We start from the raw sequence: 25,259 nt of genomic DNA on the forward strand, positions 1-25,259 counted from the left end.
TATCTTCTGCTTCTGTTAGGTCCATACCATTTCTGTCCTTTATTGACCTCATCTTTTCATGAAGTGTTCCCTTATTATCTCTAATTTTCTTGAAGAGATCTCTAGTGTTTTCTATTCTGTTGTTTTCCTCTATTTCTTTGCAGTGATCACTGAGGAAGGCTTTCTTATCTCTCCTTGTTATTCTTTGGAACTCTACATTCCAATGGGTATATCTTTGCTTTTCTCCTTTGCTTTTCACTTCTCTTCTTTTCACAGCTATTTGTAAGACCTCTTCAGACAACCATTTTGCTTTTTTCATTTCTTTTTCTTGGGGGTGGTCTCAATCCCTGTCTCCTGTACAGTGTCACGAACCTCCATCCATAGTTCATCAGGCACTCTGTCTGTCAGATATAATCCCTTGAATCTATTTGTCACTTCCATTGTATAATTGTAAGGGACTTGATTTAGGTCATACCTGAATGGTCTAGTGGTTTTCCCTTCTTTCTTCAATTTAAGTCTGAATTTTGCAATAAGGAGTTCGTGATGTGAGCCACAGTCAGCTCCCGATCTTGTTTTTGCTGACTGTATAGAGCTTCTCCATCTTTGGTTACAAAGAATATAATCAATCTGATTTCAGTATTAATCATCTGGTGATGTCCATGTGTAGAGTCTTCTCTTGTATAGTTGGACGAGGGTGTTTGCTTTGACCAGTGCATTATCTTGCAAAACTCTGTTAGCCTTTGCCCTGCTTCATTCTGCACTCCAAGGCCAAATTTGCCTGTTACTCCAGGTGTTTCTTGACTTCCTACTTTTGCATTCCAGTCCCCTATAATAAAAAGGATATCTTTTTTGGGTGTTAGTTCTAGAAGGTCTTGTAGTTTTTCCTAGAACCGTTCAACTTCAGGTTCTTCAGCATTACTGGTCAGGGCATAGACTTGAATTACTGTGATATTGAATGGTTTGCCTTGGTAACAAATAGATCATTCTGTCATTTTTGAGATTGCATCCAGGTACTGCATTTCGGACTCTTATTTTGCAGACAGCACAGTTTTTACAAATTGAAGGTTCATGGCAACCCTGTGTTGAGCAAATCTGTTGGTGCCTTTTTTTCCAACAGCATTTGCTTACTTCATATCCCTGTGTCACATTTTGGTAACACTTGCATAAGAGGCATCTCTCTGAGATATCGCAGGCTTGGTTCCAGACCACTGCAGTAAAGCAAATATCACAATAAAGCAGGTCACACAGTTTTGGGGGGTGGGTTTACATATAAAAGGCTCTCCATGGGCCTCCCTATTCACTTAGGCACAATGATATTGAAACCAGTGACCTTGATATTAAAATCAGATAAACTTACAGTGGCTGCTAAGGGTTCAAGTGAAAGGAGTTGCATTCCTCTCACTTTAAATCAAAAGCTAGAAATGATTAAGCTTAGTGAGAAAGGCATGTTGAAAGTTGAAACGGGCCAAAAGTTAGGCCTTTTGAGCCCAACAGCCAAGTTGTGAATCCAAAGGGAAGGTTTTTAAAGTAAATTGAAAATGATACTCCAGTGAATTCATGAATGATAAGAAAACAAAACAGCCTTATTGCTGATATGGAGAAGGTTTTGGGATCTGCATAGATCAGGCAGCCATGGTGTTCCCTTAAGGCCAAGCCTAATCTAAGACAAAGCCCTAACTATAATTCTGTGAGGGCTGAGAGAGATGAGGAAGCCACAGAAGAAAGGTTTGAAGCTAGCAGGGGTGGATTTCGTGAAGTTTAAGGGAAGAAGTCATCTCTGTAGCATCAGAGTTCATGGCAGAGCAGCAAGTGCTGATGTAGAAGCTGTAGCAGTTTATCCAGAAGATTGTTCATGAAGGTGGCTGTTCTAAACAACAGGTTTTCAGTGTAGACAGAACAGGCTTCTATGGGAAGAAGAAGCCACCAGGACTTTCATAGCTAGAGAGGAGAGGTCAGTGCCTGCCTTGAGAGCTTCACAGGGCAGCATGACTCTCTTGTTAGGGGCTAATGTAGCTGGTCTGGTGGCTCAGTGGTAAAGAATTTACCTGCCAATGCAGGAGACGTGGGTTTGATCCCTGAGTTGGAAAAATCCCCTGGAGAAGGAAATGGCAACCCACTCCAGTATTCTTGCCTGGGAAATTCCATGGACAGACGAGCCTGGTGGGCTATAGTCCATGGGGTTTCAAACGAGTAGGATATGACTTGGCAGCTGAACAACAACAAAATGCTCATTTGCCATTCTGAATTATGCTAAATCTTCTCTTCCTGTGCTCTGTAAATGGAACAACAAAGCATGAGTGACAGCACATCTGGTTACAACATGGTTTACTAAATATTGGAAGCCCACTATTGAGATCTACTGCTCAGAAAAAAGAGATTCCTTTGAAAATATTATTGCTTATTGACAGTGCGTTTGGTCACCCAAGCACTCTGATGGAGATGTACAAGATTAATGTTATTTAATACCTACCTTCTCAACATCCATTCTTCAGCCCATAGATCAAGGAGTAATTTCAACTTTCAAGGCTTTATTATTTAAGAAATATATTTGGGGGAAAAAAAATATATATTTTGGGAATGGTACATCTCTCAGCTTGCAGGATCTTAATTTCCTGACCAGGGATTGAACCTGGTCACCTCAGTGAAAGTGCCAAATTCTATCCACTGGACTGCCAGAGAAGTCCCATAAGAAATACATTTTTAGGCTATAACTACCATAGTGATTCCTCTGATGGATTTGGGTAGTTAAGTGAAAACCTGGAAAGGATAGACCATTCTAGATGCCATTGAGAATATTCATGATTCAAGGGAAGAGGTCAAAATATAAATATTAGCAGGAGTTTGAAAGAAGTTGATTCCAACCCTCATGGTGCCTTGCAGGGCTTTAAGACTTTGGTGGAGGAAATAACACCCAATGTGGTAGAAAAGTAGCAAGAGAACTAGAATCAGAAGTGGAACCTGTAGATGTGACTAAATTGCTTCAATCCCATGATAAAACTTTAATGGATGAGGAGTTGCTTGTCATGGGTGAGCATTAAGAAAATGATTTAATTTTCTTTTATCTTAGATTCTTAATGGAATATACTCCTGGTGAAGATGCTGTGAGGATTGATGAGATGACAACAGAGAATTTAGAATATTACATAAACTTAGTTGATAAAACAGAAGCAGGGTTTGAGAGGATTGACTTCAGTTTTGAAAGACATTCTACTTTGGGTAAAATGTTACCAAACAGTAATTCATGCTACAGAGAAATTTCTCATGAAAGGAAGAGTCAATGGATGCAGCATACTTCATTATTATCTTGTTTTAAGAAAGTGCCACAGTCATCCTATCCTACAGAAACCACCCTGATCAGTCAGCAGCCTTCAACGTCGAGGCAAGACCCTCCACAACAAAAAGAGTATGACTCACTTGAAGACTCAAGTGTTGGTTAACATTTTTTAGCAATAAAACATTTTTTAATTTAGACATGAGCATTGTTTTTTAGACTCTTATGAGTAGATACTACATTCTACATTATAATATAAACATAAGTTTTATATGTACTGGGAAACAAAATAATCCCCATGACTCCCATTATTATGGTATTTGTTTATTGTGGTGGTATGGAACCAGACTTACAGTATCTTTGAGAATGCCTATATAGAAGATTTGAACAACACAACTAATAAAGTTGGTCTAATACATATAGAAAATTTTGTACCTAACAAATAGGTACATTATTTCTGAGCACACAAGTACTTTATTTCTGAGCACACAAGTACTTTTAAAAAATGGACTATGTCCTAAATCACAAAAGAAGTTTCCAAAATATAAGGTAACCAGAATCAAGTAGACTACATTCTGTGACTATAAAAATTTAACTTGTAATCAATAATTAAAAAAAAAAATCTTTAAAAAAGTTCACCTGAATAGAAACTAAAAAATGTATTATAAATAACTCATAGGTTAAAGAGGAAGCTTGAAAACAGCCAGCAAAGCAGACATGAAAGGAGGCGCATATTAAATAAAAGAACAGAAGCTAATAAAATGGTGGAAATGATTAACACTTTCCTAATTGTATATTGTGATAACCAATGATAGGATGAGCAGAATTGGCCAAGAAGAATATAGGTATTATTTGAGCCTCTGTTCCTATTCATGGTTTATTTTCTATATTAGTAATCTTTTCCTTTAGACAATATCTAATATGGGCTAGTAAGAAAATTTTAGAACTCAGGCTATAGTATATATAGTCATTGTCAAATTTTCAGCAGTATATCTTTTCCATATAATGAGAAAATCATAGGACTGTGTAAGTGCAAACATCAGACTTGTATAATTATTTTACTATTTATTTAAAAAGATTTTACAGTGGTCTTTAATAGAAATTTCTATTTATATATTTAAGATACTCTTCTTTCCCTTCTTGTAGGTTACTCAGATGAGTCGTCCAGATCTGATTCTCTTTCTGATGAAATACTTGATGGCTCTCATAGTTGGTATTCCTTCCATTTTTTGGGTTGGAAGCAAAAAGACTTGCTTTGAATGGGCCAGTTTTTTCCACGGTCGTAGGAAAAAAGAGTAAGTTGAAGTAAATTATCATGGTGTTCACAGGCTTCACATTTACATAATTTTGTGTGTGTGTGTGTGTTTCCTGTGTTGAAACAATTTGGATTTGGAGGAAATATTCCAACAAGATTATAACCTCAGTTGCCACCAGGTATGATTAAATCTTAAACCTAAAAACTTAACTCAGAAAAGATAGCCAAGTAGAACCAGGCTTAAGGCCTGTTCCGTACTAATTCAGAATATTTGAGGGAAAGCCAATCTTTTTTAAAAAAACTCCAAATTATAATCTTCTTAAAAACAAATGAATGCTTATATATGTATATTCTTATTTGATCTTTTTGACATTTCTGTGATGACTAGTATTATCATCTCTGTGTTAAAGATGTGAAAACTGATGCACAGAGAGGTTCAGTGCCTTGGCTAAAGTTACACAGTATTAGACTTCCATTTCCAGTTGTCCATTGTTCTTCCAAGTTACACCATAAGTTATTTAAAGGGATAGCATGTTATTTTATTCTAAGTCATACACATTAAAGCCAAAATAGTAAAATGATATTAACAGATAAAATGAAATATTGTTAAAGATGTTATTTTAATTTATAGTTGACCAAATTGCATATTAGAGAGTCATGATAATATAAGATTTGGGCATATTTGAGGAATCTCACTTTTTGACCCCTTAATTAATAGAACAAAATAAGACCCTGCAGTATTCCCAAAGGAACAGATATGACCAAACTTTTTACTAAGTGTAAAGCTAATATTTATACTGTGTTTGAATTGTCACAAATTCTAAGTTAGTGGAATCCATATTCTTATGATTTTATTTAAGTTACATGGAAAATAAATTTTGTGAAAATTAATTTCTATTAAAGTCTTAAGATTATATGTAAAATGTTATTGTGTTTTGTATGGGTTAATGTACTTTTAAAATACATCTTAAGTTACCACATTATCAGAATCTTGTGTTTTCTCAATTATCAGTAATTAGCAGCTTCTGTTACACAGATTAGATTGAAATCTATAAAATCACAATTTTAAAATATACATTCCTTATTACCATATCTGAGACTACTGCTAGTGATATCAGACAATGCATTTCTCCTTTAAATGCAATTTCATTGGGCAGAGAAGGAAAGAAGGGAAAGGTTAATTCAACAATGACAAAAATGTATTTTGTGGAAATTCATCCTTTGAGAAAGACATTAATGAGTGGTTACTATGTGCCATTAACTATTCGGTGATGCCACAGGTTTAATAGCAAACAAAACAGACCAAGTCCTTGATTTCTGTGCAACAGTCTTACTTGGGAGATTTATCTGTGTATTCTTTGAAATTTTTAAATGTATTTTAATCACAGTAAAACATAATTCTAAGGAGAAGGTTTGAATTAGCATTCCTGGTCACCTCTGGGTCACACACAGGCCATTCTGTCACACAGCAATTCTGTTGTGTTAGAAACTCCAGATGGGGCTAAACTGAACCAATGCTGCCCTTTTGGGGACTCATTCCAGTTATTTGGGGGATCCTGGCTGGGCCAGAATCCTTTTGAAACTGGTTAGACCTCCCCAAACCCTTCCATTCGGTTTTCTGGAACCATGGACCTACCACCTACTTCCCTGCCTCAGCAGAGTCATTGTGACCCTCCAGCTGGGGCTGTGCTCTGGGCTGGAGTCTTCGCTCCTCCAGAGTGTGAGCAGCCTGCAGTCATTTCTAGCATTTGTCTGGCTGAGCCTGTGAGATGTGACTAGAGAGTAACCATAATAATGGTTTCCAATCAACTGAGCCCACTTAATACTCCAAGCACTGTTCTAAGCATTAAATCATTTAGTTCTCTAGACAACCTTGTAAGGAAGATTGTCATTTTACAGATCAGAACACAGAACCATGGTTCAATAGCTGGTGAGTGGCAGAACTGAGATTCAAACCCGAGCAGTCTGATTCTAGCCTCCAGTCTCTGCTGTTCACCCCTCTGTTACGCCGTGTTGTCGAAAGACTGGCTTCTAAAATTATGCCAATCAAATTAGTGTTCTTTCTCTCAGGGAAGCCACATTTAAGATTGCTTTTGCTAATAATTCTGACACTGGTTGAAATATTTTTAGAAATCTTGTTTTGGAGTTACCTCGGTCACATCACTTCATTTTTCTGAACCCCTGTTTTCTTATTTGTAAAATGAGGAGACAGACCTTCAGCATTTGAAGTTAGGTTGAAGTTTTGGAATGACCAGAAGTCAGTTTGAACCAATTTTTAAAAATAAGTTTAGAAAATAAATTTAACAATCCAGAGCAAATTTGGATGTATGTACATGTGCACAGGGCCATTGATGACAGAAGAATAAATGTTGTAATAACTATGTTTGAGTTGTTCCTTCTTCTATCTAGTTTTTGATACTTTCAGGATATATGTAAACATTGTGTTTTATCATTACTTTATGATTCACTTTGAAACATTTAAACTTAAGTTTGATCCCCAACTGTTGTTTTGCTGTATGACTTTTAAAAAGTTCTTTAATCCCTGTGACCTCAGTTTCTTCATCTATAAATTGGGAACCACAATATTTACTCTTGATGGACATCTACCCCATAGAAGTGTCTGTTTAGAAGTTAATCTCCATAATAAGAACATTATTAAGAAAGATTAGTAGAGAATATATGTAAAACACCTGTCACTATGCAGGTACTCAAGAAATACTAGTCTTCTTTGAGTCCTTCTACCCCAGCACTAAAAATAACAATAGCAATAACAGCAGTGGTTCTTTTCTAATTTGAAAACTTAGAATATGTGCACTTTGTCAATTTATGATCTAATCTTCACATCAGAATATTTTTTTTAGTAATATTGTCTAATTTTAACTTTATGATTCTTTTTTTTTAATTTTAGCTTTATGATTCTTATAGTCGCTTATTTACCCAAACTGATACACCGGCCTTTGCACCTATTTAATTGGCTCTTTAATTACCATTTTGCTCATCAACATAAACACCTATCTGCTTTTAGCCTTTTCATAGCAGTTGAAAACTTTAGCTCTGGACATAATTCATCCCCTTAATTCTTTTTTTCCTAAGTCTTTATTATGTCTGGGACTTCATTGTATGTTTGGTTAAATTAATTTTTCATACATTTTGTTCTAGTTACGGTCATTCATGTTTAAGCACTAGACAACAGCTTCTGTCATAAAATCAACTTGTAACCTAAAAACAACTGCTCTTACAAATTAAAAAAATGAGTCTATGCCATGATGAGGCCTCCACTACTTCTATAAACCATGCAAGAAAATAATATTTTTACTTTATAGTAGTACCTTTGCAATATTTCAGTGTCCTCGAGAATGATAAATTTCTTTAGCCGAAAGGGACTTTTAAAAAATGATGAAATTGTATGCCTTCATTTTATAGATGAAGAAAATTAAGAAAAGGGGATAGTGACTTGCCTAAGATCACATATTTATTGATAGAGTTAGAACTAAAATCCTGATTTCCTTATTTTAATATGAACCTCTTTCCATCATACCAGTTTAGGGGACAGATTGACACAGATTTTTGTTTTAGTCTCTCTTCTGTCAACAGTGTTACCTTACATCTCTCCTAAAGACATTGGTTGGAGAGCTTTTTTTTTGAAGAATAACATCAGTCTGTCAGTATTGTTTTTGGTCTGTAGGTTGTTATCTTACACTTAGTATTTTGTCATCTAGGATAGTGAATGAGAGCCGACAGGTACTCCAGGAACCTGATTTTGCTCAGTCCCTCCTGAGGGATCCAAATACTCCTATCATAAGGAAATCAAGAGGAACTTCCACTCAAGGGACATCCACACACGCTTCTTCAACGCAGCTGGCCATGGTGGATGACCAGAGGAGCAAAGCAGGAAGTGTCCACAGCAAAGTGAGCAGCTACCACGGCAGCCTCCACAGGTCCCGTGATGGCAGGTGAGTTTTATCGGCAGCTTAGTTTATTTCACGTGCTGAGTTAGAGTCACACGGCGTCCGAAGGAAGAGCAGCTAATTCTGAAATAGAAGTTGGTCATTGTTAACCTTTCTGAACTTTGCTAGGTTCAGTTGTCCCAGATTATGGTCAGACTTAATGCCAGTCAGAGGAGTTTAGACGCGATGCAGTGAGCAATGTGGAGTCGTTGCACATCAGGGAGAAGGCAGAGTAAAAGTGGTTATTTTAGTGAAATTAACTTAGCAAACAATTATGGAGTACCTACTATGTCAGACATTGTGTGAGTCTCCGGGAATGCAAAACTGATTTAGGCATGATCTTTTTTCTTAATAAGCTCAAGAAAATTGGAGTAGTCATTTGTGTTGTAGTTGAAAGCTGGGATCTAGAATAATAAGCCTCAGTTTCCTCATCTGTAAAATGGAAATAGTAATAATATCTGTCCCTTTAGCAATGTTGTAAAAAATAAATGACATAATATACCTAATTGCTCAGAACAGTGCCTGTCTCAGTACGTGCCTGTTATCCCTTTTATTATCAATATGATAAAGTAATAATTAAAGTAAAATGCAAATATAATGGTATAGTCCAGAGGTTGTCAAATTTTTCTATGAAGAGAAAAATAACTAATATTGTATAATAAATGAAATAACATAATAAATAACTTTAGGCTTTGTGGGTTACATGCTTTGTTGGCACCGTTCATTTCTGCTGTTAACACCATGAAAGCAGCCACAGACAGTACGCAGTGAAAATAGGAGTGGCTGTGTTCCAGTAAAACTGTTCACAGAAATAGAAAGCGGCCCGATTTGACCAGCAGGCCACAGTTGGCCAGCCTCTGTTTGGTAGCATGAACAAGGGGGTGATTAAATCTGGTGGGGAGGAGGTGGGAGAAGGCTTCACAGAGAAATGTCTGAGAGTGAGCAGGATGTGCTTTCTTGTTATATTTGATGATAGAGACACTACAATTAGAAACCTCGTAGGAGCTCTGCAGTAATTCAGTTAAGAGATGATGGAGGTTTATGAAAGAACAGTGATGTGCCAAGACAGTAAGAACTGATCTGAAAGATAGTTAACAAGAAGAAATGAAATGATCAGAGTTGGTGATGGATTAAAAGCAGTTGGAGAGAAGGAATGTGCCAAAAGAAATTTTTTTTTTAAGATTTCTAAGCTTGGGAAACTGAAAGAATGAAAATTATGATGCCTGAAATTCTCTGTTCTGTGTCTCCGTGGCTGTCCTGTATCCTTCCAGTCTCCTTTCAGCCTTTCTTTCAGTCTTCCCTGTCCTTATCATGTAGGATATGATTCCTAGACATACTCTCTTTTTAGATCTTCCTGTTTGTCCTCTCAATTTGCTTTCTTTTGCAGTCTAACTTGCGCAGCTACTTAGGTTTTGAAAAGGAGCAGCCTTTCTTTATCTTTGATGTTTTCTATCTTATATCCATTTCTTTTTATTTTCCTTGCCAGATTTTTGAAATATTTTGAATATTTCCTTTCTACCAATTCCATCCTTCATTCCTTGTATTTCTGGTCTTTTTCACCTTCTTGCCCAACTTCTAACATAACCAATGACCTGTTTTTAAACCACCATCTAAGATCCTTTCTCTTTCCTGCCATTTCCTTTCATTCAGCACTCCTAAGTGAAAAGCATTCTTCTAGGTGCTAGGAACACAGAGATGGAAGACAAAAGAGTAGTAGGTATGATAAAATACACAATGTGCTTTGGGATTCCAGAGGAGAAAGCCTTTTAAGTCACTGTGGAAAGTCTTGTTCACAAACCAGGTAGTACTTTAATTTGACTAGGGTACAGAGGAGGCAGTTGGAAATCTCAGACAATGAAACAGCATATGCAGAGGCAAGGAGGATGAAAAGGCAATTAGGTATCAGGGCCATTGTAAGAGATACTGAGGAGTTCGGGGGTTTTGCCCCTAGAGCAATGAGAAACTATTAAAAGACTTTGAGCATTGGGGTGATAAAATCAGATTTGTGTTTTAGGAAGATGACTTTGACAACAGCATAGGAGAGGAGGTTGTAAGTAAGCCCAGTTGGGAAGTTTCTAGAGTAAAATTAGAGCTCTTAACTTAAGACACTCATAGAAAGAGAGGAAACCAGTGAATCTTTCAGAATACCTGCCTCCATGACCTGCTAGCTCCAGTTGGCGCTAGTGGTAAAGAACCCACCTGCCAATGCAGGAGACATAAGAGGCATGAATTTTATCCCTGGGTTGAGAAGATTGTCTGGAGGAGGAAATGGCAACCCATTCTTGCCTGGAGAATCCCATGGACAGAGGAGCCTGCCATAGGGGCACAAAGAATTGGACATGACTGACGTGATAGCATAGCATGGCTCCATGAACTGACTTTCAGCAGTGTTTGATAGTTGACATTATTAGCCTCATCCTTTTCCATAAGGAGTGAACAGTTACACTATAGCTCTTATGCATGTGGCTTCTGTGTATTAAGAGAGATATAGAAGAAAGCTAAAGTATGATTTCTGCTTTCCAGGAGAATAGAACCTTACAGGAAAGGTATGACACATACATAATAACCAATTAAAAATAGTTCAAGCTGGCATATAATTAAAACAGTGAGTGTTAGAGATGATCAGTGTTACAGAACTTCAAATGATCAGATTGGCCTCTCTGAAAATATCTCAGAGGAGATAAATAGGGTGAGCAAATGGTAATACAAGTAATGAGTTCATATTGAGCAGAGAATTTCTGAAGGGAGTTAAATATAGGAAAATTTTAGCTTCTGTAATCTAAATGAAATTAAACTTTTTAGGTAAGAAAGCTTATAATCTTTAATATAAGGTAGTGGTAATTAAAAAGCTGTGAGATGGAATTCCTTGAAGCTTAATAAAAAAGGACATACCAAGAACAAGATCATCAGTCATCATCAGTTCAGTCACTCAGTCGAGTCCGACTCTTTGCGACCCCACAGACTGCAGCATGCCAGGCTTCCCTGTCCATCACCAACTCCCAGAGCTTACTCAAACTCATGTCCATCGAGTCGGTGATGCCATCTAACCATCTCATCCTCTGTTGTCCCCTTCTAGGAGAAGAACATGATACGGTAATGAAAACAATACAATAAGAATAGCCTAGCATTTGATTCAGAGAAAATGCTTATAAACACATGAAGGTCTCTATGAAAGTTTAGTGTCGTGGAAACTAGGGGATAGCGTATGACCTCCTGTGATGGCCTTTCTTATCTCTCTGGTTAATTAAAATCACACTCATCCTTTAAGTTCTGCTTAATCCCCATACCATGGCAGCTAATTAATTGCTTTTTAAACATTTTTTGAGTGTGACCTATTTTCAGTACAGTTTTTTTCCCTCAGCTAAGTTTGCAGTTTCTGGAGAATGTGAACTTGCTGACAGGTGTCTGTATATCCCTTGACAGTATCTAGCCCTGTGTTGTTTTTCAGTTGCTAAGTCATGTCCGACTCTTTGCGACCCCATGGACTGTAGCCTGCCAAGCTCCTCTGTGGGATTTCCCAGGCAAGAATACTGGAGTGGGTTGCCATTTCCTTCTCCAGGGGATCTTCCCAACCCAGGGGTCGAACCCATGTCTCCTGCATTGGCAGGCAGATTTTTTATCACTGAGCCATGAGGGAGGAAACAAATAAATCTGTCAGATAACTTTAGAGATAATTTGGGCATGCCATCTCATGGATATTTCTTTCTGCATCAGTCAGTTTTTAAGTTTACATGTTAGCACTATATTTTGGCCATGGTTTTCTTATCATCTCATGTTATCTTGGCTGTGAGATTACGCATATGCACATATATCTGCTTCTCAGTACTCACTCTAGTCCAGATTCCTTGATGGATAATTACTGATCTCAGTGCTATGTAAAATAAAATAGACTTAGGTAAATATACCTACACATATATATCGACTTCAAAGAATAAGTAATTGGTAGTTAGATGAGAGGATATAGAAAAGGAAATGGATGAGTAGCTGGATGGAATTTGAGAATGAGTGGTTAGTTTGGTAAGTGGGTGACATTTTACTGTGTAGTTGAGTCCTAATTATCCATGGGCAGGTGGTTCATATACTAGAATTTTGTGAATAACCATATATTTCACTTAAATAGACATAGCTCAGTTTTTTCTGTGAAAAAGCTATTCTTTGAGTCTTATTCACTAAATTCAAAGATTTAGGTTTCAGTTTTAGAAAATGTAATTCATATTTTTAATTACTTTGATATCATCATATTTTGCTTTTTTCATTTGTCATATTTACTTGAATTAGATATTTATGAAGTCATCAAGAGGTGAAAGTTCTCCAAATTAGCTAGCAAGTCATAGTTAGAAAAATTTTCAGTTTAGGGCAATAATTATGTAAAATAATTATTAACTAGAATAACATGCTTATTTTATTTTCATTATTTTAATTTGCAACATTGTAATTATTTCATCAAAACTTACAAATCAAATTTAAAACCTTTATGTTCTGAATGTGAAGTCTTTTAATAAATAAAAATTAAATGCTCTTTTACCCATTAACTTGAGAAATTTAAAAATATTCTAAAGGTAGTTTTTCATTCTTAAATTTTCTTTTTTGCTTTACTCAAATGGGAGAAGACATGCTTTCTTTTATCATTTTAAAAGGACTTAATTTTTAAACTTTATGATCTAATGAAAACATTGTTTGATAAGCACTGCTATATAAGACTAGATCACCTCAGTAGTATATGAATCAGTCTTTAGAATCTTTAAATTTTACAAATGATTCATAATGAGTCATGAAGTTTGTTATAATAATTAATTGAGAGAAATGATAAATTGATATTTTCTGATAGCCAGTAGGTCTTCAGCTGTTCATGACTAGTTCTTTTGATGACTTTAAAAAAGGAAAAACCTGCTAACTCCTTTTTACTTTTAGAAATACTACTAAAAGTTTAATGTATTAATTATATTTGGTTGTTTTCTTTGATCATTGTTATTCTAAATTAAATACTTTTTACAAAACTGTGTATAGTTATTTGGGGGCTTTCCCGGTGGCTCAGTGGTTAATAATCCACCTGCAATGCAGGAGCCACAGGAAATACAGGTTCAGTCCCTGGGTCAAGAAGATCCACTGGAGGAGGGCATGACAGCACACTCCAGTACTCTTGCTTAGAGAGTCCCATGGACAGAGCAGCCTGAAGGCTATGGTCCATAGGGTCACACAAAGAGCTGGACACGACTGAGTGACTTAGCATGCACGCACATATAGTATATATGACAGTGAGTTTTCTTAGCTCTAATGGGGACTCAGTGAATCAGAATCGCAACAAAAAATTTTAACAGGTCCCACTGCTGCCTTTCAAGATAAATAGAATGATGGAGAGGATGGCCTGTGATGAGCAATGGAGCCCAGTTGACGCACTCCGAAGCTGCATCCTGGGGAAGGGATAAGGAGAGAATTTGCTTCATGGGTTACAAAGCATTGGGAGGTTGTTAGTTGTGTATTTAAGTTGGTACTATATTAAGTAGCCTTTATGAACTAGCATCCTGACCGCCGCAAGCCCTAATGAAAAGTAAGACCATTTACAGGTAGTTAACTGAGCTATTAACTGGGCTGTCTGGAAGGAAGCTGTCCACACTTTAAGCATCATCGTTGCTTGCCAGCTCCCTCACTTTTTTAAGGTTCTGCTAATTTCTCCTCTAATTTCATACGCTCCCTTTTCCACTCCCAGGGTTGTAGTGAAATTGGAGTTTGCTGTACCATGACTGTCACCATTCTTCTAGATTGCCTGGGATGATGCCATATTTCTTCTGTTCTTATTCTTCCTCTCCCGAGACCCACCTCACAATCCAAAACTTATTTGAATGAGAGAAGTATCCTTACTTAGCATAGTTCTAGATCAGTGGGCTCTGCTTAACTTCAGCTTCTGTCTCTTTGCAAGGCAGCTCTTAATTCTGAGCCTAATTAGGAGATTTTTTTCTCCCTTTTGTTTGGCCATTTGAATAATTCAACAATGTAAATCATGAAATTATTTTGTAAATCAGTTTTATTTTCATGAAAAATTTTAGTGTTATTTTCTAGTGTGTTCTGTTACCTCCCACATTAGGTACACTCCCTGCAGTTACAGAGGAATGGAGGAGAGACTACCTCATGGCAGCATGTCACGACTTACAGATCACTCCAGGCACAGTAGTTCCCATCGGCTCAATGAACAGTCACGACATAGCAGCATCAGAGATCTCAGTAATAATCCTATGACTCACATCACACATGGTACCAGCATGAATCGGGTTATTGAAGAAGATGGAACCAGTGCTTAAATTGTCCTGTCTAAGGTGGAAAATTTGTGCTGTTTAAGAAGCAGATTTTATTCTTTGCCTTTGCATGACTGATTGCTATAACTCACTGTTAAGATGCTTTCAGTCAGGTGCAGATTGTGTCCATTGAAAAGTAAATTTTTGCTTTTTATATTGCATCAAACTTGGAACCTCAAGGCATCCAAAATGCTAAGAATGATATCATCACATAAATAATTCTTATTTCTAGGTTATGAAGAAATAATTATTTGTCTGGTAAGCATTTTTATAAACCCACTTGTTTTATATTTGGAAAAATCCTAAATGTATGGTGACTGCTTTATAGTGAACTTTCATATAATATCAACTAGTTGTGAGGTAACATTCTGGTAGTTCTGTTAATAAAACAAAATTTCAGAATTAAAGAAATTTTCTATGCAAGGTTTATTTCTCAGATGAATAGTAGGACTTTGTAGTTTTCTTTCCACTAAGTGAAAAAGAACTGTGTTTTTAAACTGTAGGAGAATTTGATAAATCAGCAAGGGTATTTTAGCTAATAGAATATAAAAACAACTGAAGAATCTGATTAGTCTACTGAAGACTCTTTTGAAATTCTGTCAAAATAGTCTTTATCCAGAGAAATACAGGAGTAGGATTAGCAACAGAGTAAAAGCAGAGATGGGCATTTTTTTCTCAGTAATTGTGCTGTTTTTATTACTTTTGTAAATATTACTTTTACTGGCTGTGTTTTTATATTGATAACTTATCCATATGCATGACAGAAAATTTTTACTTTTAGCCATTTTTTCCCATGTAGTAGTATTGATTTGTAGAGAACTTCATGTTCAGATATGTTCTATGGAAGCATGTAATAAGATAAGCATCACACACTGTAAGTCTTTTTGTAGTAACCATAGTTAAAAAACAGCAAAGTGTTTCCTCTGTATCTGTTACTGTGTTTTTTGCAGTGAGATGTAATCTTGCCAAAGCCGCCAGATGTTGGTATCCAGACCCCTCCTATCAGTGGACTTACTGTTCGCACTGGCATTGCCCAGTAGCCGATAAGCTACAGCTTTTGCCCCACACCCCTGTCTTCAGATTCTGGGTCGTTCTTGTTTACAGCTGAAATATGTATATAACCCGAGTCCACAGTGGTGATTAATTTGGGATATTTGAAATTCATTGTAGCATGAATTAGTCCTGCTGTGAAGTATCTTTTAACTTTAAAAATATCAATTCAAAAATCTTTGACATTTTGTCTTGTAATATTTAAATAACTTCTAATAAAAATTGTAAACTTTATTAGGCATGATAATGATCGTAAGGGAAAGAAAAATTCTGGAAAATGCTGGATGTATTATGTAGACAAGCATATTTAAACAAGCCATCCTCAACCCTGACTACAGATAAGAATCATTCGGGCAATGCCTGACTCCTTCCTCTCACTGAGATGAGGACTGGTAGTTTTATAAAAAGCTTCCCCAGTGATTCTAATCTGCTGCAGGCCTGACTGCAGGCTGTTTGAAAGTAACTTGCCCCTGCTGACAATGTGATGGCATCATGTTATATCATGTGAAAACCTAGCTGGACTCAGTGTTAGGCTTTTATATCCTTTACCTGATTGATCTACAACTGGAATTTTGGACCCCACTCCTAAAAATCTGTGCTCAGTAAGTCAAAGATGATGGTAGGACTTTAAAAATCTGTCATCATAAAAATATTAATATCATAGGTGATTCTTATGCAGATATCCAAGAATCAAACTTTAAAAAATATTCTAGACTCCAGAGAGGTCTGGCTTTGCCATGTGCTAGTTTTTGACCTTTTACAAGTTAATTTCTCTGAGCCTCAGTTCCCTTGTTTTTGAATGAAGATAGAAAATAAATACCTACCTCACAAAATTGTCAATAAGTATCAGACAAAAAGTCATATGAAAGCTGAAAGCTCTTTGAAAACTTTAGTGTTATGAACTAGAACGGATTAAGATTATTGAGGACTTAAGATATTTGTTTGAGGGCTACCATAGTACAATCTTTGACATGTGTTTGAATTCATGTGGACTTTTTCCTCTCCTTCTTTAAAACAAAATGTACCAAGAAATTTGGTGTTGGAAAAGCTTTCATCAGGCACAGAAGTCAGTTTTCTGATAATAATAATTTGTTTGCCTGTCATTTTTTTTCTTTCACAGTACATATTTCTTAATATTTATTATTAATTCTTCATAAGATATTTGAACATTTGGCTCAAATGCTTTACTTTTTCCTCCATCCTCATTGTCTTTCTCCTTGAAACTGGAGTTAATACTCAAGACAAGTAGAGTCTGAATTCCCTCACATGTGACAGTCGACCTTTACTCTGAAGATCAAATTGGTAACAACTCATTTATAAATAAATCTAATTCATGAGGCTTTTGTCTGAGGATTTCTCCTGAGAACAGCATGAAAGACAAAAACAAACATTCAGACACAAAAATAAGTTAGCAGAGAAGGTACCAGTTTGAGCTCAAAGATGCTGTCATTCATTGCCATCTGCATTATATCATCCATTGCCAGAATGTTAATTGGTTTCTTTGTGGGCCAAGTATAGACAGTTAAGTGAACATCAATGTGAAAATCTTAACCCTGTGCTTCCTGATTTTTAAATATTCATTTGTATCTTCTCTATTAAACTGTTGATATATTTGTAAATGCTTTATTGGCATTTCAGTTACTTTCACTATCTTAGTTTTGCTTCACAGAATTTACTTAATATTGTTAATCCGTCGTTTTAAATAACAGATTTAGTTTGGGTTGTGTTATTTATCCAACTAGTGCTCCGAATTAGGGCTTTTTTCTTTAAAGAGACAGTTGAAGAACTACAGCAGAACAACAATTTCAAGTCTCAACTAGCTTAAACCAACTTGAACAAGTCTAGACAGCTTTCTTACCATATGTTTAATTAGTGTTGTGATTGGCAGATGATAATGTTTAGTATTTTATTTGTTCAGTTGACAACTGAGAAAATAATAGTTCTCTCTAAAATGTTAACAAATAACCAAAAAGTTTTCGAAAAGTACTCTGATTTCAGCAATATTGTATTGGATTTTTTCAGTGATTAAAGCAAACAATTCAAAACAGTGTTAAGCTCGAAACAATAATTAGTTTCAAAGAACAGTTAATAACTCAGCAACTAGAAGAGGGCATGGTAGGTTTTCAATTAAAATATTAAAATAAATGAATGTTATGCAACTCACTTTAGTCGTGATAGTCTCAGTTTAAAGAAATTTGAAGAATCTAAATTTAAGCTAAGTAAAATGAGTCTCTGCTTGACCGGAATAATATGTGGCAAGTAATAATCGATGAATTGCACCAAATAAAGTTTATTTCTCCTAGAGTAACAGTACATATTACTATTTTAATTAAATATATATACAAACTTATACTAATACTTTATATTAATTTTAAAAGGTGAACAGCAGTTTTTAGAAGTAAGTAGGTTCTTCTTGGTTTTATGTGAAATTAGATCTTTGTATACTAGTTGGGTGAATGAATATTCAAGTAAACCTTTATTAATGATGATTTTCTTTTTCTAAAACTGTTTCTTGGAGCAGATTTAAGAAAATTCTAAGAATCTCTTCAAATGAGGGAAATTAACTACATTTTAACCTACCTCATTAGTTTCTTTGTGATAATAGCTGGAAATAACTGAAGTTGTAACTTTATTGGTGTAGACTATATCTTCATGAAATAAAAGGAACTACTTAAAATTTTTTCATAAAATAGTGGATCATTGGCTGGAGCTTAGAAAATGTTAACATACCAAATTTTCACTATGATGATATTTATATTGCCTTTGACATGCCAAAGGTATATTTATATATTATCATACTTGGATGACTAACATAGTCTAGTGTAATGAAAATTGCCCTGGGCTTGGAATTCAAAAGACCCATAATAATGATGTAAACTGAACAGGTCATTTAATTTCTCTTTGTCTCAATTTCTTTGATGTAAAATGAGGATAAGGTAATTTGGGGCTCTGAGACCTGCTGTACAGGACATTGTGAGGATCAAATGAGCTAACAAGAATTATAGTGCTCTTTAAAAAAACACTGATAGTATTTGTTTTTGTTAGAATCTGGGGGTTACAGAAAGCAAGCATAGTGGTATTGAGTAGTAAAAACAGAATTTAAGCGATTAGGCCAGTATTCATTTGACACAGTCTTTAAATCAGCAATCCAATTGACCCTTTAAAAATGAGATTCTTTTTCGAGAATGACTGTGCCCTTAGATTGTATTGGCCCTTTATTATATGTTATACCAGAATATGCTCTGAAAATTTATATGGTTGAATTTTATAGGTCACTTTCAACAGAAATTTGGGGATATCCATTATATGTCTCCTTTGATATGGAATGATATAACTACATTAGTTTGGCAAGAAAAATATAAAGAAAAGTGTAGGCCCTGTTACTTTTTTTCCTTTGAGGTCTTTCATATGCCTAATTACTTCCAATTAAGAACAGTTCTTTTTTATTAGTGACTACTGTAACTTACTGGTTTTCATCACGGCAAAACTTGAAATTAGTGATACTATTATATTTGTATATGTAATTTTTTAACCTGCATAAAGTAAGGATTTCTCCATTCTTTTACACACAGATTACATAAACACAAAAGGGCATTTTTATAGAACCTAGATGTACAAAGGAACTCATGATTCTTTTAAACTTCTTTTATGCCTTTTTACAACTGAGTAAGGAAAAGTGTTTATGTTTAATTCAGCTATGTTTCTTAGTAACTGTATGATTCTATACATTATTCTTGTGTCATTTTTATGTTTTTTATGAAAAAATTATGTTGACATCTCTTCATATTTTAATTCACTTCAATTCTGTTTTGCTCCAATTATATGATTTTTGAGAAAGGAATGGGAAAACTAAGCAACCTTTACCTGCCATCTTATTGTAATTACTCTCCTGGAATAGCCAAATTGATAGGATTATAATAATTTCTCTCAAAATCTGAAGTCTTCTGGGAAAGATAATATTAAGGTTTATCCAGAACCAGCCATCTTTGTAGACATTTCTATTTGGTTGATTTATAAAGATTTAGTACAGTAAGTTAATAAGCATATTTCTTATTCTGTGATCACTAATTAGAAAATAACATTTTTGTTGCATAAAGATAAAAGAAAGTAAATTTTCACTTACATTTTAGTCAAATCCCATGCCAGTACAACATTATCTCCTATAAAAGAGAGTAATTCAATCTACTTAAATGTATTGAAGAATGGTTTCCTTCAGAATTTTTTTTTTTTAATAATCACTTTTCTCAGGAAATCTCTTATGTCCTTTCTTGGACATTTTCACCGGTGTGATAGCATTGTTTTTATTTTTTTTTTTAATCATTTCATTGGTCACTGTCAGCAGTTTTCCCTGATCAAGAAAAGCAAGTATTTACCTTAGAGTAATTCAGATTTTGAAAATTCAGTGTTTCGTTATTTTTATAATTACTGTTCATTAATAACATTAATTTTTATAAGACAGTGATATTTTTCAAGCTTTTTATCATATTTCCTGCAGTAGGATGAGCTATATTTTTATTATAGCCCTGGGATTTTTGTTATATAAGTCAGCTTGTTTGTATTGCTAACTTGCAAGTATTACTTTAATTGTGTTGACATGCTATTGACATGAAAGAAAGAACTTTGGAGCTTAATAGTTTCTTTTTTCTAAATTGGCAGATTTTTTGAATGCTTAGTAAAAATGCATTATGTTAATTTTTAAATCTGACAGAACTTTGTGTCTGAGGGCTGATTTGTAGTATTGCCTCTGTTTTCAATGAGCTGTGGAACCTTGCGATTTTATCTCTTGGGACCTCAGTTTAACCATCTGTAAATGAAAGAAAAAGGGGGTTAGACCAGGTCGTGTCTCAGATTCCACCTGTCTCTGGCTTGGTTATCCCTTGACTATTTTATAATCATTATCTTATTCTTGTTATTCCCCCCATGAACTCTATATACTAGATCAGTCTGCAATGTTAATGCAAGTTGCACTTAAATTGATAGGATTCAGCTCTGTTGCTGATTTTGTTTTTCATTCTTGATTTTAGGTAATTTTAAAGGAGGAAAATTATAGATTGTAAAAGTAAAAAAAAGGTTACAAATAATCGACATGACCTTTTTTCCTCCTAAGGGAAAAATCTCCTAAGGAACCAATATAAAACTGATGTACAGAAAAAAATAACATCTAAAATTGTGTGGTCTTTGTTCTCTTAAATATGAGCATAGCTACTTAGGCTAAACTTTTAATCAAAATGTATTAAGGTAAAATTAGTAAACAAAGCATATAACAGTTATATGGCCCATATAACTAATTAAAAAGCTATTAGATTTTGCTGACATTAAAATAATTATAAAATACAAAAAGAATTGAGGACTGGATTTAAATTTGTCTGTTAAGTAATTACCTGTAAGCTGAATTCTTAGATTCTTTGCATAACTACAGTTGCCAGATTGCCACGAGCAAGTGAATGTCCTGCTTTAATATATCCTTAGAGATACATGTGGTTTCTTTATTTTTTCAGCTCTGCAGAAGATGTTTCTGTAAAGCCTCCTTCTGTAGTAAAATGTAGAGATTGTATTACTTCCATCTCTCGACAAAGTTCTCTTGTAGATTTATTGATAATTACATTCTCTGAGAACCAGGCCATAGAGATTCCTGTTACGCTTCAAGATCATTGTCTTTGTTCTAATTGTCTTCATTAACTCCTGTCAATCTCTTGAACCCTTGGTCTGTAGATTTACAATCTAGGTACTGGGTTTGGTGTCTGGTGGGTAGAGAAGAATAATGGAAATTGATACAGGAAGGTACACTGGTTTCTGATGTAATTTGTTTGGCTGTACTCGATTCCTTGTCTTTGGTCAGTTCACTGGATCAGGCAGCTCTCCTGACTTCCAAAAGTTCAGTTAGATGCCCAGCGTCTCTCATTCACACATTGCTATATTACAGTGTTATATTAACCACCTGTTAAGAACTACCACCACAACCTTCTTTTCAGTTCTCTGACTCTCTGTGTTTTGCTATTATATTTGTTAAATCTTAAGTCTGAGGTCTAAACATTTCATTGAGTATTTTCTGGGTTGATAATGGAATATTCTATAAGGTAAAACAGATAATCCTAGGGTGGTTTAATTTATATTTATCCATCCATCATTTTTCTTTTTCTAACTGACCCCTCCTCAGTTTTGAAAATTAAGTTTATAAATATCTTCTGTTTTTCCCTTAGCCCTGCCTCAGATAATTTTTTTTTGAACTACTCTTGTTGGCAGAAAGGTTTAATATGAAATAATTCTGTGTTTCTGAGACAAGATCAACACATAATTCTTTACATTGTGCTGAGGTAACCATGTACTTGAAAATGTTGCAGTTTCTTTATGTGTGAACTTAAAATTCTTTTTTTTTAATCATGAAAAGGACTCTCTGATTTGAAAACATTAGTTTGGAAGTTCTCTTGTCATCAGGTGCTATTTCTACCGTAGCTGTGAACTATCATAATAAATCTGAATTCTTTATCATTCATCTTTTTAAAAAAGTTAATCCCTTTAAAATGAGCCCATTTCACAAATCTTTTTTTTTTTCCACAAATCTTTAATACCAACTTCAAACAACTTTTCTGCTTTTATTTTCAAATGCCGGACTCTATTTTTAAGTTTTATTTTTTCATTGAAGTTTAAACATATTACATATGTGAAGGAGTGACTACAGTTTGAACACTTACTTTGGCATGATAAAGAGAGCTACACCATCCATAATCGCTTTCTCCCATTACCAGAAAGAAAAGTTTGACACTTCAAAGCTGTTAAATTGTCTTATTTTTATTTGAAAGACCTATGGAAGCTGTTTCTTCTCATTTAAACTGTTTAAGAAAATGCCAACTTTGCTGTATTTTAATCTGATAGTGCTGTATTTTAATCTGATTGGGATTGTTTATATAAATATATATGTCTACAGTTTATCATAGTTAATAGTTATTTCACTTTCTGTAATATATGATACCTGAAGCTCACATTTATTTAATGTGAGTGGGTTTTTTTTTTTTGAGCCCCCTTTTTTGTTTTGTCTTTTTTTTTCTTAGTGTTGTACATTTTTGTATATGTTAGGTTAACATGGTCATCTCAGTAGAAAGCTGTTAAGTAGATGGTTTTTTGTTTTTGAGAATCAGCCCAAGGAAATTCATATTACATGGCCATAGCTGGGTAATACTATTCTGAGCTATGTGAAGTTGCTGGTTTTATTGATCAAATGTTAGCAGTTTCATAATACATATTCAAGAAACAACCAAACAAAAGATCTTTTAGAAGAGATATTTCAACTTCCCAGTTCAACTCTTTTAAACAACCTACCAGAGGCTTTATAAAGATTCAAACTACAGATAACCAGAGGCCTATCAAGAAAATTCTGCTTTGTTTTGCTGTTAAATTGCCCAGTTTTCAAAGGTACTTAATCAAAATGACTTCAGTAATTGAAGCAAATATCTTTTGGGAATGTTTAAGTTATATCAGTTTTTCATTAAATCTGTGTATAGTTTTTCAGCTTTCATTCACTGAGATATTGTCATATATCAAAGGATTAGCCTGTAAATATCACTTGAAGGCAAAATAACTACCCCCTGCCAGTATCTAATATGGACTCAATTTTGCCAGCTATAGAATTTTGTCTTCTTAGCTATAGAATTTTGTCTTCTTAGTATGCATTCTAAAATAATAATATTATGTTATGTAGCCAACAGATTTGCCTAAACATGCCGTTTTAAAGATTTTCTTTCTACCTGTGTTTCAAGTTATAAGAATGAGTATAAGTTATGAGTATAAAAAAGGATATAAAAATGAGAAGCTCCTACCTAGGAGATCCCCAATTTTAAATAGAACTGTGTTTTGAAAGGTTGCGGATTGGGTTGTTCCAAAGTCAGACTACATCTTCTCATATATGTTAAATTATGAATAATAAGGGTAGTATATAGCCAACAAGAGCTGACCTAATGCTCTCCAAAATTAACCTAGGGGTATCGGTTTGCAATAAAGTGTTCTCAACTATAGCCTTTTCACCTGTTTTAAAGAAACAAATACATTGTTGTTAGCACAGATGACTATCAATTAGTAGAATAAATATTTAGCTTTAAAACAGAAGTGGAAATAGTTCAATCAGTGTTGGTGAAACTGTTTTGAGACAAGAGATTTCATTTAGGTGACTTAAGTTGGGAATCTGCTTCTCTTTCGAAGAGCCCATGTGATGACTGAAAGTGCTGTGTGGTTTTGGTGACCTTGAGGAAGAAAGCCAGTCATTTCTTCTTAAGAGTCGTAAGAAGTAGGGACCTTGCTGGTCTCATGCCTTTCAGTTCAGAAGCTGTGTTCAGAACATCTTAGATATCCTTCACCCACATTGTTCAAAGGCTGTCTGTACTTCAGGCTCAGTCTACCCTCCCTTCAGCTGAGCCTGTCTTCCAGCTCTGCTCCCTCATACTGAATTCACAGGTGGGCATTCTCCATTCTTGGTTTTTTTTTTTTAAGTCTTTACTCATTTTACTGTTATGAGAAATGACCACCACTTTCTCCTTTTCTCAAGAAATATAAAGGTAGAAGAGATATTCCTTTTCCATTATTTTTAAAAGCTATTGTTTTTGAACTGCTGACATTTAGCAGTTTAGTTTTTAGACCCTAATCTGAATTAAGTTGATGGAGGTGATCCTAAAATTGATCTAAAGTTTTAATCTTGTTTTATCATATAAGCATCTGGTTGGAAACTGTGCTGATGAAGATTTGTATTTTGTGGCATTAGTTCTTCATGTTTCTTTTTTATGTATTTAAAATTGATCATTAATTTCCAAACGAGTGGAGAATTTACCGTTGTTGAGCTATATAGAGGGCAAGTGTGCTTGATTAGAGCATGAACTGTACTTTCACATTAGCTGATGTGCTTTGCACTCTGCTCTTGTAGATTTATTTTGTTTACAGTAGACTGATGTCAAGTTTTTGTAAATGTTTTTACTTAGCACTTTAACTGTGAGTGTACAAACTGATTTTAAATGTAGTGGTTGTATATTTTGGTTATAAATTGGAAATTTGTAATAAAAATGAAATGATTTGTTCTCTATTTTGTCATCAGTACCTGATTGAGTGTAATTTTCTACATCATCTACACTGCTATTTTTAAATTAGATTTCATATTTTATGTTTTTCTAATTACTAATTTTTTCATTCACAATACCATAGACTCCACAGTAATCTGGAATATAGATATATCATTCTGTATCATATCCCTGGAATACAGATACATCGTTCTGAATGCTATCCCGTCTCTATTCATTATTATATCCCCATGCACACCACTACCAGGTGTACATAACAGGAGAAAAAGATGAATGCATTCAAGTACCTAAATCAATTTCCCCAATAGGAAGTCCTACCCATGTAAGCAAATCAGTTGTTTTTTTTTCCATACACAGGACAGCCGATTAAGACTTAAACCGGTACTAGAGTGTTTTTTGCCTAGATCG

General features: G+C 34.8%; 1 protein-coding gene across 1 annotated transcript in view; it reads left to right on the forward strand.

Moving 5' to 3' along the window:
- FZD3 (frizzled class receptor 3) overlaps window positions 1-24,856 on the forward strand; it is a 97,234-nt gene extending 72,378 nt beyond the window's left edge. The window contains exons 5-7 of the mRNA XM_070480636.1: window positions 4,397-4,545; window positions 8,225-8,458; window positions 14,535-24,856. Of these exons, the coding sequence (XP_070336737.1) occupies window positions 4,397-4,545; window positions 8,225-8,458; window positions 14,535-14,748 (597 nt within the window). The 3' untranslated portion in view covers window positions 14,749-24,856. The remainder of the gene's footprint in view (window positions 1-4,396; window positions 4,546-8,224; window positions 8,459-14,534) is intronic.
- Window positions 24,857-25,259: the final 403 nt, after the last annotated feature.

The sequence above is a fragment of the Odocoileus virginianus genome, chromosome 18, assembly GCF_023699985.2.
Source record: "Odocoileus virginianus isolate 20LAN1187 ecotype Illinois chromosome 18, Ovbor_1.2, whole genome shotgun sequence".
Lineage (NCBI taxonomy): Eukaryota > Metazoa > Chordata > Mammalia > Artiodactyla > Cervidae > Odocoileus > Odocoileus virginianus.